The 15000-nt window shown below is 37.1% G+C and overlaps 1 protein-coding gene across 1 annotated transcript in view; it reads left to right on the plus strand.

Annotated features, from left to right (window-relative positions):
* Positions 1-15000, plus strand: part of plxna3 (plexin A3) — a 160351-nt gene that overhangs the window by 100849 nt on the left and 44502 nt on the right. The window contains exon 9 of the mRNA XM_084389361.1: positions 1651-1765. Coding sequence (XP_084245487.1) covers positions 1651-1765 — 115 coding nt within the window. The remainder of the gene's footprint in view (positions 1-1650; positions 1766-15000) is intronic.

Below are 15000 nucleotides of genomic sequence, written 5' to 3' on the forward strand. Positions count from 1 at the left end.
ATTTATACAGTGACAACCATGCAGATGAATAGCATATGAATAACATCATACCATTTATTTAATAAATAAATAAATAAATAAATGTTGAGATGTTATTTCCATCAAGAGGTGCATACATTTTTGGTCAAATCTTGTATTAACAATGCAAGAGTCCAGCACTCTGTAAAGTCTCCTCCAGCACATCCCAAAGACTTTCAATGAGTTTAAGTTCTGGTGCCAATTCATGTGTGAAAATGATTCTTCATGCTTTTCACAACCATTCTTTCACAATTTGAGCCTAATGTTTATGAATATGGCCATGATGTGTCTTCCTACATGATTGTGTAAGAAATGAAAAGCTACACACTCCATCAATTAGGGTTAGAAAAACTGTTGCCAAACATATTAGATGATAGAAACATAATAATCACTGCAATAATGATCATAGACTCTTAAGCTTTTGCCTATTTAAATCCAAACATCGACTTTTTTTGGCCGGGCAGTGTCTATACAGTATGTACAGTGCAATGCATAAGTGAATACACCCATACTAAAGTTGACTAAAAAGAGGAATAAAAAATCATATTTTGGAAATTGAAATTAATGCCTTAATTTAAAAAATTAGGAAAAATCCAACCTTTAAGGACACCAATTTTCTTTGTGAATGAATAATGTATCGTAAATAAATAAATGTTCTTCCTTAAAATACATGGTGCATAAGTGAGTACACCCCTATGTTAAATTCCCATAGAGGCAGGCAGATTTTTTTTTTAAGATTTTTTTTTTATTTTTTTTTAGGATACTATGCATCCTGATAAAGTTCCCTTGGCCTTTGGAATTAAAATAGCCCCACATCATCACATAGCCTTCACCATACCTAGAGATTGGCATGGTTTTATTTCAGTTAGCCTAAAAGCTAGTTTGATTTGCATTGAGAGATGATCTTATGGAAAGTACCCCATGCCAATCTCTAGGTATGGTGAAGGCTATGTGATGATGTGGGGCTATTTTAATTCCAAAGGCCAAGGGAACTTTATCAGGATGCATAGTATCCTAAAAAATTTTTTTTTTAAATACTTAAAAATAAAAATCTGCCTGCCTCTATGGGAATTTAACATAGGGGTGTACTCACTTATGCACCATGTATTTTAAGGAAGAACATTTATTTATTTACGATACATTATTCATTCACAAAGAAAACTGGTGTCCTTAAAGGTTGGATTTTTCCTAATTTTTTAAATTAAGGCATTAAGTTCAATTTCCAAAATATGATTTTTTTATTCCTCTTTTTAGTCAACTTTAGCATGGGTGTATTCACTTATGCATTGCACTGTATGTATGTATGCATGTATGTATACAAACTTTTACGTTAGATGACAGCACTATTTTAAATATGTATTTATTTAATGCATATAATATATAAATGTATATAAAATATAATGTTACATCAAAGCCAGCTTGTGATTGCATTAAAACACTGAATTAATGTACTTTGTACTTTTAAACTAAAACTAGGAATAAGACTATTAAGCACAGCCAGTCAACATAATTAGTTACATTGTGGTCTGACTCTCAAGTGAGTAGAAACTCGGGTCGAGTTCACAGATTACTTGTTTCATGTGCTCAGAACACATCTCTCATGTAACACTCTTTTGTTTTTCTCCTCTGTAGGTGTTCGTCGTGTGTTAGCAGCCCTTTCCCCTGCAACTGGTGTAAATATCGCCACATCTGCACTAATAACGTAGCCGAGTGTTCTTTCCAGGAAGGTCGAGTGAGCAGCGCAGAGGTAAGATTCAAACCGGACCAGCTAACCACACAAGCCTTTTTTTTTATATATAATAATAATAATAATATATTTAAAATATATACCCTAGATAAAAAAAACAATGTTTAACACAGTTGAAATGTTAATCATAACTGTTTGTTTTCAAATCTTGATGTTTTATATTTAAGATTATTTATTAAAAAATATTTAAGTTATTAAAAATAACAAAAAACAGTAGTCCGTTAAACTCTTCGCATTCTCTTCCCACCATAAAATTGAAGATCAGTTCTAATCTAGTAATCTGAATTGCCTTTTTAATTATCAATCAGTTAGTGCTGAACAAGTACTTGACTACTCGATTTCTCATGCGCGTTCCTAGTCTGAACGGTTCCAGTCTCGAGGGTTTGATCTGCAGCGGTGCCACGTGGCATAATCAGATTCAGCTGTATTATGAGTTCATTTATGATTCAGTGTGGCTCAGATGACTCACTGTTTCTCTTTCTCAAATGAAAGATAGATTCAGATGTTCAGAAAGGCTCATCTGTTCTCACTTTCCTTTGCTGTGATGTTCCCTCGAGGGTTGGCATTCTTTTAAACAGAGTATACAAGCTATTGTGCCCTGCTCTCTGGAGGAACAGGAAGTGAGGACAACAGAACCACGTATGTGTCCATCTCAAATTCATACACGCATTTAAAGGAGTAGTTCTCCTAAAAATGTCAAATTCTGTCCTTTGCTCACCATCATGATGTTCCAAACCCATATGCTGGTAGTTTTTATGTGGCATACAGAATAAATGGCAACTTTAGGGTTTGAATCAACATGAGGGTGAGTAAATAATGACAGATTTTCCTGTTTGGATACGCTGTTCCTTTGACATCCAACAAGCCCCTCAGGCCTTAACAAACCCAACCTGGACCTGTTTCTCTCACAAGTGTCCATCTGTATGTGTAGATCACACAATCTGTTCTTTCACTCATTGTCTGTGGAACGCTGGGAACTTTCTCACACACTTTTTAGTCTCGTTTGACACTTGCTTGAAATTTCAAGCCAAGACATTTTCCCTCGACGTGTGTTTACACTGGACGATAATAGGAAGAACTGTTGCAAATGTCATTGACTCGGAATAGAAATCCAGTTTGCACAAGCTGTTATTTAGGAGGACATTCCACTGAGTGTTCATTAGTGATGGTGTGCTATTTGTTTTTGCATTTGGAATTTATTTTTTTATTTTTTTATATATATATATACAATTTTACGATGCTTGATGAAATATTCAAAATATTCCATTAGACTTCCATTGAAGGAGGGACTCAAATCACATATAGAGACCAAAATACCATAAGCCACTTACAAATTACAGCTTTTCATGCAGTGACATTACTAGACAGTTTTACTAGTTTTATTTTAATGCAGATTTCAGGATTTCAAATGCTAGTTAAATATACATTTGTGGGGATAAATTTTCCAAAATCTGTATTTTTATATGATAGAAATTTTGGGTTTATTATATTGTTTAATTACACCGCGTTCCAAATTATTATGCAAATGATATTTTACACTGATTTCCCTAAATAGTCGATGCAAATGACGGTCAGTATAATTTTCAAGTCACCAACCGTTAGGGTATAAGTCGAATTTAATTGAAACATTTTATACGTTGTAAAGAACTGAAAATGGTAATTTGTTGAAATTGCAGCATTAGGAGGTCATATTTACTGAAATCAAAAGCTAGTTTATAGTTTATGGAGAGTTTCTGCTTGAATTTCTTTACAGGATGTCAGAATAGCCTCCCAGAGCTGCTGTTTTGATGCGAACTGCCTACCACCCTCATAGATCTTTTGCTTGAGGACGCTCCAAAGGTTCTCAATAGGGTTGAGGTCAGGGGAGGATGGGGGGATGAGTTTCTCTCCTTTTATGCCCATAGCAGCCAATGACACAGAGGTATTCTTTGCAGTATGAAATGGTGCATTGTCATGCATGAAGATGATTTTGCTATGGAAGGCACGGTTCTTCTTTTTGTACTATGGAAGAAAGTGGTCAGTCAGAAACTCTATACACTTTGTCGAGGGTATTTAGGGAACCTAAAGGGGCCTACCAGCTCTCTCCCCATGATTCCGGCCCAAAACATGACTCCGCCACTGACGTCGCAGCCTTATTGGGACATGGTGGCCATCCACCAACCATCCACTACTCCATCCATCTGGACCATTCCAGGGTTGCACGGCACTCATCAGTAAACAAGACTGTTTGAAAATTAGTCTTCATGTATTTCTGGGCCCACTGCAACCGTTTCTGCTTGTGAGCATTGGTTAGGGGTGGCTGAATAGTAGGTTTATGCACAACTGCAAGCCTCTGGAGGATCCTACACCTTGAGGTTTGCCGGACTCCAGAGGCAATAGCACCTTCAAATACCTGTTTGTTGCTTTGTAATGGTATTTTAGCAGCTGCTCTCTTAATCCGATGCATTTGTCTTGCAGTAACCTTCCTCATTATGCCTTTATCTGCACGAACCCGTCTGTGCTCTGAATCAGCCACAAATCTCTTCACAGTATGATGATCACGCTTAAGTTTTCGTGAAATATCTAATGTTTTCATACCTCGTCCAAGGCATTGCACTATTTGACGCTTTTCCGCAGTTGAGAGATCTTTTTTCTTTCCCATAATGCTTGAAACCTGTGGCCTGCTTAATAATGTGGAACATCCTCCTTAAGTAGTTTTCCTTTAATTGGGCTCACCTGGCAAACTAATTATCACTGGTGTCTGAGATTGATTTCAGTGATCCAAAGACCCTGGAGACACAATACCATCCATGAGTTTGATTGAAAAACTAAATTTTTAACGTTTATGACACTTAATTCCAATTTGCATAATAATTTGGAACGCGTGTATTATTTATTTTTTATTTTATCCTGATATCAATTGGTGAAACAAGTTTTTGCAATATTCCAATTTTTCACACAAATGACATTCTCAACTAAAAATTCTTAATAAATCGTATAACGTACACATAATTCACCCAGGATTCACATTTGCAGATGTCATTCGCAAAACTATGCAGTTTGGCTGAAGGTACTTTGACTATTTTTGGGCTCAGTAAAACATAAGTAACCCTCAAATCACCCTAGTAACCATTTAGAAAATTGTGTCATGTGCAAACGATTTTCTGCAGTGTTAGTGTTAGAATAGAGTGCGGTCTTATTTCCATTCTGCAAAGCCGATTTGAGTCAATCAGAGTTTCATCCCGATGATTTTATAATTCTCCTTTTTGCGCAGCGGTATGATGGATGCATGAGTGTTTTCAGGGGTATCTACAATGTAATTCCTTCCAGAATTTCAGGTGCTAATGAGTATCGAGCCAAATAACTTGGCCAACTTTTTTGTTGGTGCCTTTTGTTTGTGGTTACTGATGTTTGAAATGGGCCCAAGTGTTTAATGTCTGGGTTGGTGTCGTGCTTCCAGCCAAGATTCTGTTGCGGTGAGGGAAAATAATAGTCTTAGCACCGATTTGGCCCAATCTGTGAATAGATTTACATCTTGTATTCCCGCCCCCTCCTTTTTCCTCTCTCCTTTACTCCATTTCTGTCTCTCCTTTTGCTTTTCATTTCTTGTCTGAGCGCATTATTGCACACTTGACTGAGCTGTAGGCCGCTGCCTTCAGAGGTTGAGAAGTTACTGCTGCCTCTCTGTTTTACTGCACTCGATGACCGAGGAGTGAAAGGAAAACAGCATACGTGAGACTCCAGCTGCTTGGATACCAGATTCTGAGCGCATTTGCTTTATTTATATCTCTCTTGCATTTCTTTGCATCATGATTACAGAGTAAAACCACAGCGACAGGAACAAAGCGGCCCAGCTAACTAACTCTGTAGCTTTAGATGAGACGAGATGCGGATTTGAATCCGAGTGTGAATCGTCCGTCTAGTCCACCGCTTATAGACTGGTTTCAGCCACAGCTCGCTCCCCACTCCACCCAGTTTAGGGAACATTTATGGAACTGATGCTGTAGTTATGACGTCGTCATTGTTGTGATGCCACAGCCATGAGTGAAGGTGAGAGTTTGGGCCAGATGAGCCTCAGAAGCAACGTATTAGAGATAAGACATTCATTATGTTCATGTTTTGGCTAATAACTGAAAAAAATGGGCAAATTTACAAATCAAACAAAAGACAAAAAAATAAATATATAACAGATATACCATGCCCTGTCAACATTTTCACTGGCTCCACCGCAAAAATTAGTCTGGTTTATTTTAGGTGCACATTTTAAATTCATCAAAATATATATTTGTATACAATAATATGATATAATGTAATATAATTCTGAACAAATAATGTATTAGGTTTTTATAGCTGGAAATTATCCATCTACAATGCAACTCCATGTAGGAGATGGATGGATGGATGGATGGATGGATGGATGGATGGATGGATAGATAGATGGAAATATAGATGGATGGATGGATGGAAGATAAAAATAAGATGCTATGAAAGTGTAGAATGCGACTCCAATGAAGTGCTTAATCTGTTTGGTCAGATGTGACAAATCAGGTTAGAAGCTTCTATAAGCGTCTCCAGACATATTAATATTTCATTTGGTCAGTTCCACTTTTTTTTTTATGCCGTCATTACAGCCGTAGAAGCTGCCGGGCAACTAAGTGTTTTCATACCTGTGATTCTGACATTACAGTTTTTCAATTAGAGAAATTATTAACTATACGCACGGCTCAGAGAAACAAGGCTAATTGGATCTGTAATCAGGCCGTGTGGATAATGAGGCTTAATGATAGCCAGATGAAAGATTGAAAATGATTTGATATTTGATTTGGACTTTATATAAGCACGACGGGACAGACACCCGTACGATTAACACCTGCCTGATTTCAGAAAGAGCACACAGGCACACAGGGGAGGAGCCAGCAAGAAAAGAGGAAAATCCTCCCGTCTTCAGTTGCAGAAGGGGGTGCCGTGCGCCCCTCGGCTTTTGGCGCATTTTAATTTTACACTTAACTGAACATCAAAGAGATGCCTTATCAGTGTTTATCAGAGGCAGCCAGCAGCGCTGAGATATGCCCATCTCTCTCTCTCTGTCTCTCTCTCGGTTTGTCTGTCTTCCCCTCCAGCACTATGCCTGACAATCTTCTTATCACCCCCCTCGCTCTCGCTCTCGCTCTCGTTCAAGAAAAGAGTTAGTCAGCGAAAAGTGGTGAGTCATCCACTGTTGATACTGGAGGGGAGAGTGCCAGTGACAGCAGTTCAGAGAGCGTCCCGTCCCGTCAGGAGAGATGCCAGCGCTGGTCACTCTCATGTTCACACGCTCCATCAGAAACGTTTACTTCATTGTGTGCGCAAACACACTAAACCTATAGTGAGCTACTTATGGTAGTAATATATGTGTATTTTATTGTCTTTTTGTTTTATATGTATTATAAAAGTTTTATAATATATATTTTTATTTATTATTCAATTAATTATTCAATTTAAAAATGTCAGTACCGACTTGGTTCTGATTCTTTTGACAACCAAAATAGAGTAGTTAGTGCATTAAGTATAGTATTTTTTTAAATATTTTTTCTGGGATTGCCCTCTCTGCAAAGGCTATATTACCCATTTTCCACCAACACAGTTCCAGTGCGGGTTGCCGTTCTTTGTCCGTTCTTGAACCGCTCCGCACATTTCCACTGCAGAAAAGAGCCTTCCGGGCCGGAAAAGATCGGTTCAACTCCGGCCCCAGAACGCAAACCAAACGGAGGATATGTGATGATTTTGGCCACAAGGTGTCTTAGAAGGCAACATAATTATAGGAAGCAGCTCATGAGATTTTAGAACAGAGCAACTTTTGAATCATTGAATTCCCATTGTCATTTTAGGATATTCAGGCCGATTTTGGACCGGATGCAAACGATAAACAAGCTCACTGTCATTTAGTTAGCCGGGGGAGAAATCCGTGTTGGCGTGGGCCGAGAGCATATGTGGGCTCTTTCAGTGATTACCACACTGGCTTATTTTTACGTTCACAATGCTCAGGCGTTCTTTTGCTCTGATCAGTGTGTGAGTCAGTGATCCAGGCCCTTAAGCACACGGTGTGTGTGTGTGTGTGTGTTTGTGTGAAAGAGAGAGAGAGAGAGTGTGTCTCAGTGAAGTGGATCTTCTCCCAGTGTAAGCTCTGCCCCGATGCCTTGGCCCAGGCTTTGAGAGGTGCTTCAAAAACCCTGACATAAAAACACTCTTCACACTGTAAACAGGGCGAGTGTGACGGGGTCTCTCCAGCTCCCAGCAGCACTCATACGCCCTGGGCCTAATCCACTGAACAGCAGCCGGCTTCTCTCGCTCTCTCTCCACTGCAGTGTTTTACAAGAAGAGTATTGCTACATCTGTTTGAGGGTCCTCCAAAGTCATATTGATTAGGACTCTTTCAATCTGAGCTCGGGCCCAAATGAAATGAAAAACTCTTGGATTTTGTGCACTAAATATAGAAAGCACAAGAATCAGGGTTCACTTCAATGTGATTATGGGGCCTTAAAGTGTATATATAAGTGTATATTCAAAAGTTTGTGGTCATTAAGATTTTTTTTTTTATATTCAGCAAGTAATATTCATATTCTTTTATTCAGCAAGGATGCATTCAATTAACAGTGAAATTACTTTAAAGTGACATTTAAATATTTCTGTTCAAAATAAATGCTGTTCTTTTTAATTTTCTGTGCATCAAAGGATCCTGAAAAAAGTATCATATTTTCTTTGAAAAATGTTAAGCTGCACAACTGTTTTCAGCATTGATAATAATAAGAAATGTTTGAGCAGCAAATCGACGTATTAGAATGATTTCTGAAGGATCACGTGACGCTGATGTCTGGAGAAATTCAGCTTCGTCATCACAGGAATAAATTACATTTTAAAATGTATTAAAATAGAAAACAGTTATTTTAAATTGTAATAATATTGCACAGTTTTTACTGTATTTTTGATCAAATAAATGCAGCCTTAGTGATCAGAAGATACTTCTCTCAAAAACCTAAAAAATCTCACCGACCCCAAACTTCTTAATGTTAGCGTATGTATCGTTTTAACTGGTTTCAAACTGTTACTAAACAGATGCTGAGCAAAGTCAAGTTTTCCTGAGGAAATTACTATAGCAACAGTATGCTCCTCGAAATTGTGTTTCGTTTAAAATACATTTAAGATAATTCGTTAACAGTGCTAAAGGTCCCACAAGACTTGTTTCCTCAACGATTTGCCTCAAAGTATTGACAAAAACTAGATCCTTTTATAAGTCACTAAATAATTTGCACATTAGTTGCAAAGCAGTAGTGTATGTGCGAAAAGATGAAAATAAATAGAGAAATAGTGGTTAAACGAGTGGGTAGGAATGATGATAATTTGCATATCAGAGTGCAAATTTTAGCAGCTTTAAATGTTGAAGCATTGCAGAGCAGGTCAGGGGACAGATAATTACTACATGGAGAACAACAATAGACTAAATCAGTGCAGAGATTACAGTGTGACAAATATAAACAGAGATGTGTAAACATTCCTGCAGATGTTGTGCTGTAGTCAAGAATAAGTCTGAATTCGGTATTACACATTATACTACGGGGCTGTTGAATGCTTGAATCTGATTGGTTGACGGACTTTCTACGGCGTGCAATTATTTTCAAGGAAATGCACGGCTAAAGTAGTTCCAGGCGGGTCTTGACCGCGTTACATGTCCATATCACTTCGCCAAATGATTTCAGTTATTTCAAAGGTCCTTACAGCCTACAACACAAAAGAACCAAAACCCAAACGACACTGACCAAGCAAATATATATTTTAAACAATAGATTAAAACCGACCAATTATTTCCATGTTTTTTGCCACAAAATTGCGTTTTGACGATTTTATCAGTAAAATAGTTTAGCAACTTAAAAGCTACATGACATTTCTCACTAGCGAGGTAATAACGGCGCTGTTCTTGAAGCAGATAAACTTAGTTTCACGCACAGTAGAGACACTGCTGAGAGACGCATAGACACAGGTAATCCACACACACTTAATCTCTCTCTTTCTCTCTCTAAAAACTGCATTACTCTGCTATCAATGGCTCAAGCCTCCGTTACTAGCTTTAAAATGACTTTTTGGAATTCGCAACGGAGGCATTGGATGAGATTGGATGATTAAAGGGAAAAAAACGGACAAATATCTTGAAATACAACATCTGAACAATGTCTTGAGGTGTGGCAACCGTAGTATAAGTGGAATAATTGACCGTTGAATTATTCGAAAATAATGCACACCCCTGCTATGTTAAAACATGTAAAACGTTACAAAAACATGTACATTTTTTTGTTTTTAGGTAAATTAGATGCAAACTACTGCTTGAAATATAAAAACATGAAGCGAAATGGTTTAAAGTGAAATACAATTGTTGTCTTTAAAATGTTTAATATCTACCAAAACCAAGAAAATAACTAAAGTAAAGTTAAAAATGGTTGAAACAAACCCTAACTGCAGTCTGTGATAGGCATTCTCACTGCCGACATGTTTAAATTCGTCGTCTTTTCATTTACACACATTCTTTGACCTTCACTTTGCCAATTAAACCGACTGTAAGTGTGTCCTTTCTGGATTGGACCGGATTTGAATTCATCTCTGTGTTCTAATAAGGGTCTCATTCTTCTCTGTATTGAAATGCGTTTGATTATATCAGTATATCGCGTAGATGTCCTCCTACACAACGGCGCGTGTCTGTTTTTCGGGGGTTGATGAGGCTTCAGCGTGTTTGTTATGCGTATGGTAGGTGACCTCTGGGAATGGATGGACCGCGGACCCCTAATTACGGCCCGCACTAACGCCCCTCATTCCTCAGCATCTGAAATAAAGCATTTTTAAGTCTCCCTCTTATTGTGTGGTCTCTTAAGATGGAAATGTTTTTGATTTTTGGGGTCGAGCAAGAGTGAAACTGTCTGTTTTAAGGGAGAGATTTCGAGTTAAATATAATGTTCCTCTGAGGATTTTGGATGCTACTTTTGGAGTATAAAACTTTACGCGTAGTGTTCGTTCTGGCAGTATATATAGATGTGTAGCCTTGAAACAGCTGATGTAGGAGATTGTTTCACTGTGGATTTATCAGTGTGAGCCGCTCTAAGTCTCTTTCTGTTTGACCGTCATAGCATACAGCACCACTGCAGTTCTGCATCGCTGTTTATTTATATTTATATATATATATATATATATACACACAGTACAGGCCAAAAGTTTGGAAACATTAAATTTTTTATGTTTTTGAAAGAAGTTTCTTCTGCTTATCAAGCCTGCATTTATTTTATCAAAAATACAGAGAAAAAAAAAAGTAATATTGTGATATATTATTACAATTTAAAATAATTGGTTTTCAATTTATTATACTTTAAATTATCATTTATTTTTGTGATGCAAAGCTGAATTTTCAGCATCATTACTCCGGTCTTCAGTGTCACATGTGACATCCAGTCTATCACATGATCCTTTAGAAATCATTCTAATATTCTGATTTATTATGAGTGTTGGAAACAGTTCTGCTGCCGAATATATTTGATGAATAAAAGGTTAAAAAGAACTGCATTTATTCAAAATAAAAAAATATTTTCTAATAATATAAATCTTCTTTACTATCACTTTTTATCCATTTAACACATACTTGCTGAATAAAAGTATTGATTTATTTCAAAAAAAGAAAGAAAAAAAATTACTGACCCCAAATTAATGACCAGTAGTGTATATTGTTGTATATTTTTTAAAACATTTGCCTCTTTTTTTTTTTTTTTTTTTTACTTTTTATTCATCAAAGTATCCTAAAAAAGTATCACAGGTTATGAAAAAATATTAAGCAGCAGAACTGTTTCCAACTTTGATAATGAATCATCATATTAGAAAGATTTCTAAAGGATCATGTGATAGACTGGAGTAATGATCATGAAAATTCAGCTTTGCATCACAGAAATAAATGATAATTTAAAGTATAATGAATTGAAAACCAATTATTTCAAATTGTAATAATATATCACAATATTACATTATTATTTTTTCTCTGTATTTTTGATCAAATAAATGCAGGCTTGATGAGCAGAAGAAACTTCTTTCAAAAACATGAAGTTTTTGAAAATATATATACATATATTTATGTGTGATGTGTAAATAAAAATAAAATAACAAAATAATAACTTGTTTAGGTAATCAGAGAGTTATGACAGTTTGAATGGGCAAAACTACTCGTATTAGTAAAAGTCCAGTATTTGGCTTCCATTATAGTGGGTTCATAAATGTTGGTAATATTATATGCTAGTTTAGGATAATGTATATTCACAATGTTAGAAATGTCATAAAACATACGTGTTCATATATATTCATGCTTGAATGTGAATTACTGATCTGTAAAGCAGTAAAGAGAGTTATTAGGCTATAGATGTTATTCAGTGTTGCTGTGTCATGATCTGAGAGTGACGTTGATTGACAGCGTGGCTGCTGTGCCGTAATATCGCTCTCCCTCCGTAACATTTATCATTACAGGAAGCTTAATTAGCTTATGTATGTATTTAACCTTAAAGAGCAGCACTGCAGGGACACGATTCACCAAGAGTAATGGCCACGAAGATCTCGCACACATTTTCAGACTGGCCTTATTCCCAACGGGACCCCGGCGTCTCCCCCCCCTTTTCATCTCACATAACGTTTTATTTTTTCCTCTTTCTCACTTTGATGCTCTGCCTCTCCATTTTTTTTCTCTCTTCGTTTGTGCTCTCCAAGTGTCACTTCTCCTTCTGTCCATTCTCAATCTGTTTTCTTGTTCCCACAATGCATTCTTTCACTCTCTCACACTCTTGCTCTCTCCCAAATCTCTCCTCCTCCTCCTCTTCTCCAGCCTCGTCTCGTCTCGGTGGGGCGACTCTTTCATTAAGGAGCTGCGGGCTGAGGTAATTAATTGTGGGATGAGTGACAGAGACTCCATAAGCTCAGCAGGAAAGGCTCTGCGTGCCGTGGTCCTTCAAGCCGGACGCTGTAGCCGCACAGGAAGTGACACGGCGGGCGTCTGTCACCAGCCAGCCATTACATAGCGCCGGTCTCGGTGCGTCGCTGAAGCGCAGCAAACAGGCCTGACGCAGACACTTTCACACAGAGTGCCCTCGTCCTCGCTTCTCATGCCAACCGCTGGCGATAACGATAAGCTATCTTGTTTTTACATTAGCAAACACTTTACTGCTAAAACAGAGATGCACCTCGATCTTCTGATAAGAGACTTTTAGAGCCGAAGTGGGACCGGCAATATTTTAGGGAGTTTGTGCCAAACAATCTTCTTTGCAAGTGCTCCATTTATACTTTAAATGGAGGTTTATTCTTTGTGTATCTTATGGATGGTGTTCGATCAATACGAAGATTCTGGCTTGAGTATCATAGCAGTCTTTGGTATCTCGATATCAATGCTAAATCAATATCCTGGGCCGCAAGTAAACAGCCTCAGGCGACAGATGAAATGAAACCTGGGCCGTCAAAAGATTCAAGAATGTGCAATCTCATAATGTTTTGAGATTTATGTATATATTTAGTTTAAATATATACAGTTAGTGTGTGTGATCATTTACTATACCCCACAAACAATATTAAATAACAATATTATATTTTGTTCTGGAATCAATTTATACATATATATATGTTCGATAAGTTTTCTGAGTTTATTTGTATAAATTCAGAGTTACAGTTATAATTGTAAATTCACTAAGTATGCTGAACATGTTTTAACAAATCTCATGTGTCAATGCACTGATGATTATAAAGACTATTATATAAAATGCCTCTTTTACAAAGAAATGTTCATGTTTAATGTTCATTTTTATATGTTGGGGGACATTTTAATATTAGATAGAGGTAGATTATTTAAATACTGTTAATACTTTTTTTTTTCTTTTTTTTTACATATTAAGCAGTTTTTGTTTTAAAATATTTGTATTTTATTTTTATTTTTGAAAATATATTCATTTCTACGAACATGATATTTCTAAGAACAGTGTTTTAAACTTGTTTTTCATGATTTTGGGCATCCTTATTTGTCCTTGACCAAAATACCATGGCATTGTTTGATTTACATATTTATGTACCAGAGAACTGATTACCATATTCATATATCATGGTACTTTCTGATTATCATATTTATGTAGTATGTTGTTTGTTTGCCAATTTCTCCAAATCACATTTTTGAATGTGTCTTTCATCACTGCTGTAGAGCAGATGATTAGTTCAGCCTCTGCAGTGAACTGACACTTCCATATGGACTATAATTTGTAGTTATTTGTATGTCTTTTCAAACACTTTCAGAATATTATCCAGCTCTAATCAACCAATCAGAGCTTTAGAAACTTCAACACACGCGCCTTAGCCGAAGAATAAGGTCAAAAAATATCATGTAACGTTTAATTGGAACAGCTCCCAAGTGATCCGGAGACTGAATTTATTTTTCTCGGCACTGAGGGAAGGGAGCATATTTCATGGATTATGGCTTATGAAGACTGAAAATGGGATTAACAGGGTAGAAGGAATGGAAAAACGGAGTGAGTGACTGAGCAACTGACTGCTCTGGAAATTATATATGTAAGCAACAATTCGTTTTTTCCTCTCGCAGACCTGCAGTGAAAGATTGGATTCCTTGTTCGTTTGTGTGTGTGTGTGTGTGTGTGTGTGTGTGTGTGAGAGAGAGAGAGCGTGCTTTTTCTGAATGTGTGGCATGAATTTCTCTCCCTCGTCCGCTCCGGCTTTTTATGTTTCAACGGAGAAAAGTGCTTAGCTGTGTGATAAGCGGGATATGCACAATAAGGTTAATGGAGAGACTGTCAACAGGCAGTAAGCTGCCAGGCCTCTCCTAATGGGGTGCTAATCAGTGCGAGGGAAAAGCCCTACTGGGGAAAACAAGCAGCTGCTCGGATGAAGGGATACAGTTACTGTAGATGCATAAAAACACGGGCGGTGGCGTTATGATGTCACACAGAAAGGCTCTGAACCTTACTTGAAAGCCGAATGGGGCAATCCGTTGTTTAAATCACTGTAAACGGAAACATAAAGAGATTTTATTTGATGATTTTTGTAGTGCATGGATACAGCCTCCTGTTTGTTAAAGCGGTACAGTGTTTACCCCATTTAAAGGTGTGCTTTTATGTTTTATACGTTTGCTGACCTTTAAGCTGCAAATTCATAAAGGAAAAATAGTTTTGACCAAGAGTTCTCTTAGCTCAATACAACACTGCAAAAAAAAA

This window comes from Rutilus rutilus (assembly GCF_951802725.1).
Source record: "Rutilus rutilus genome assembly, chromosome: 19".
Classification (NCBI taxonomy): Eukaryota; Metazoa; Chordata; class Actinopteri; order Cypriniformes; family Leuciscidae; genus Rutilus; species Rutilus rutilus.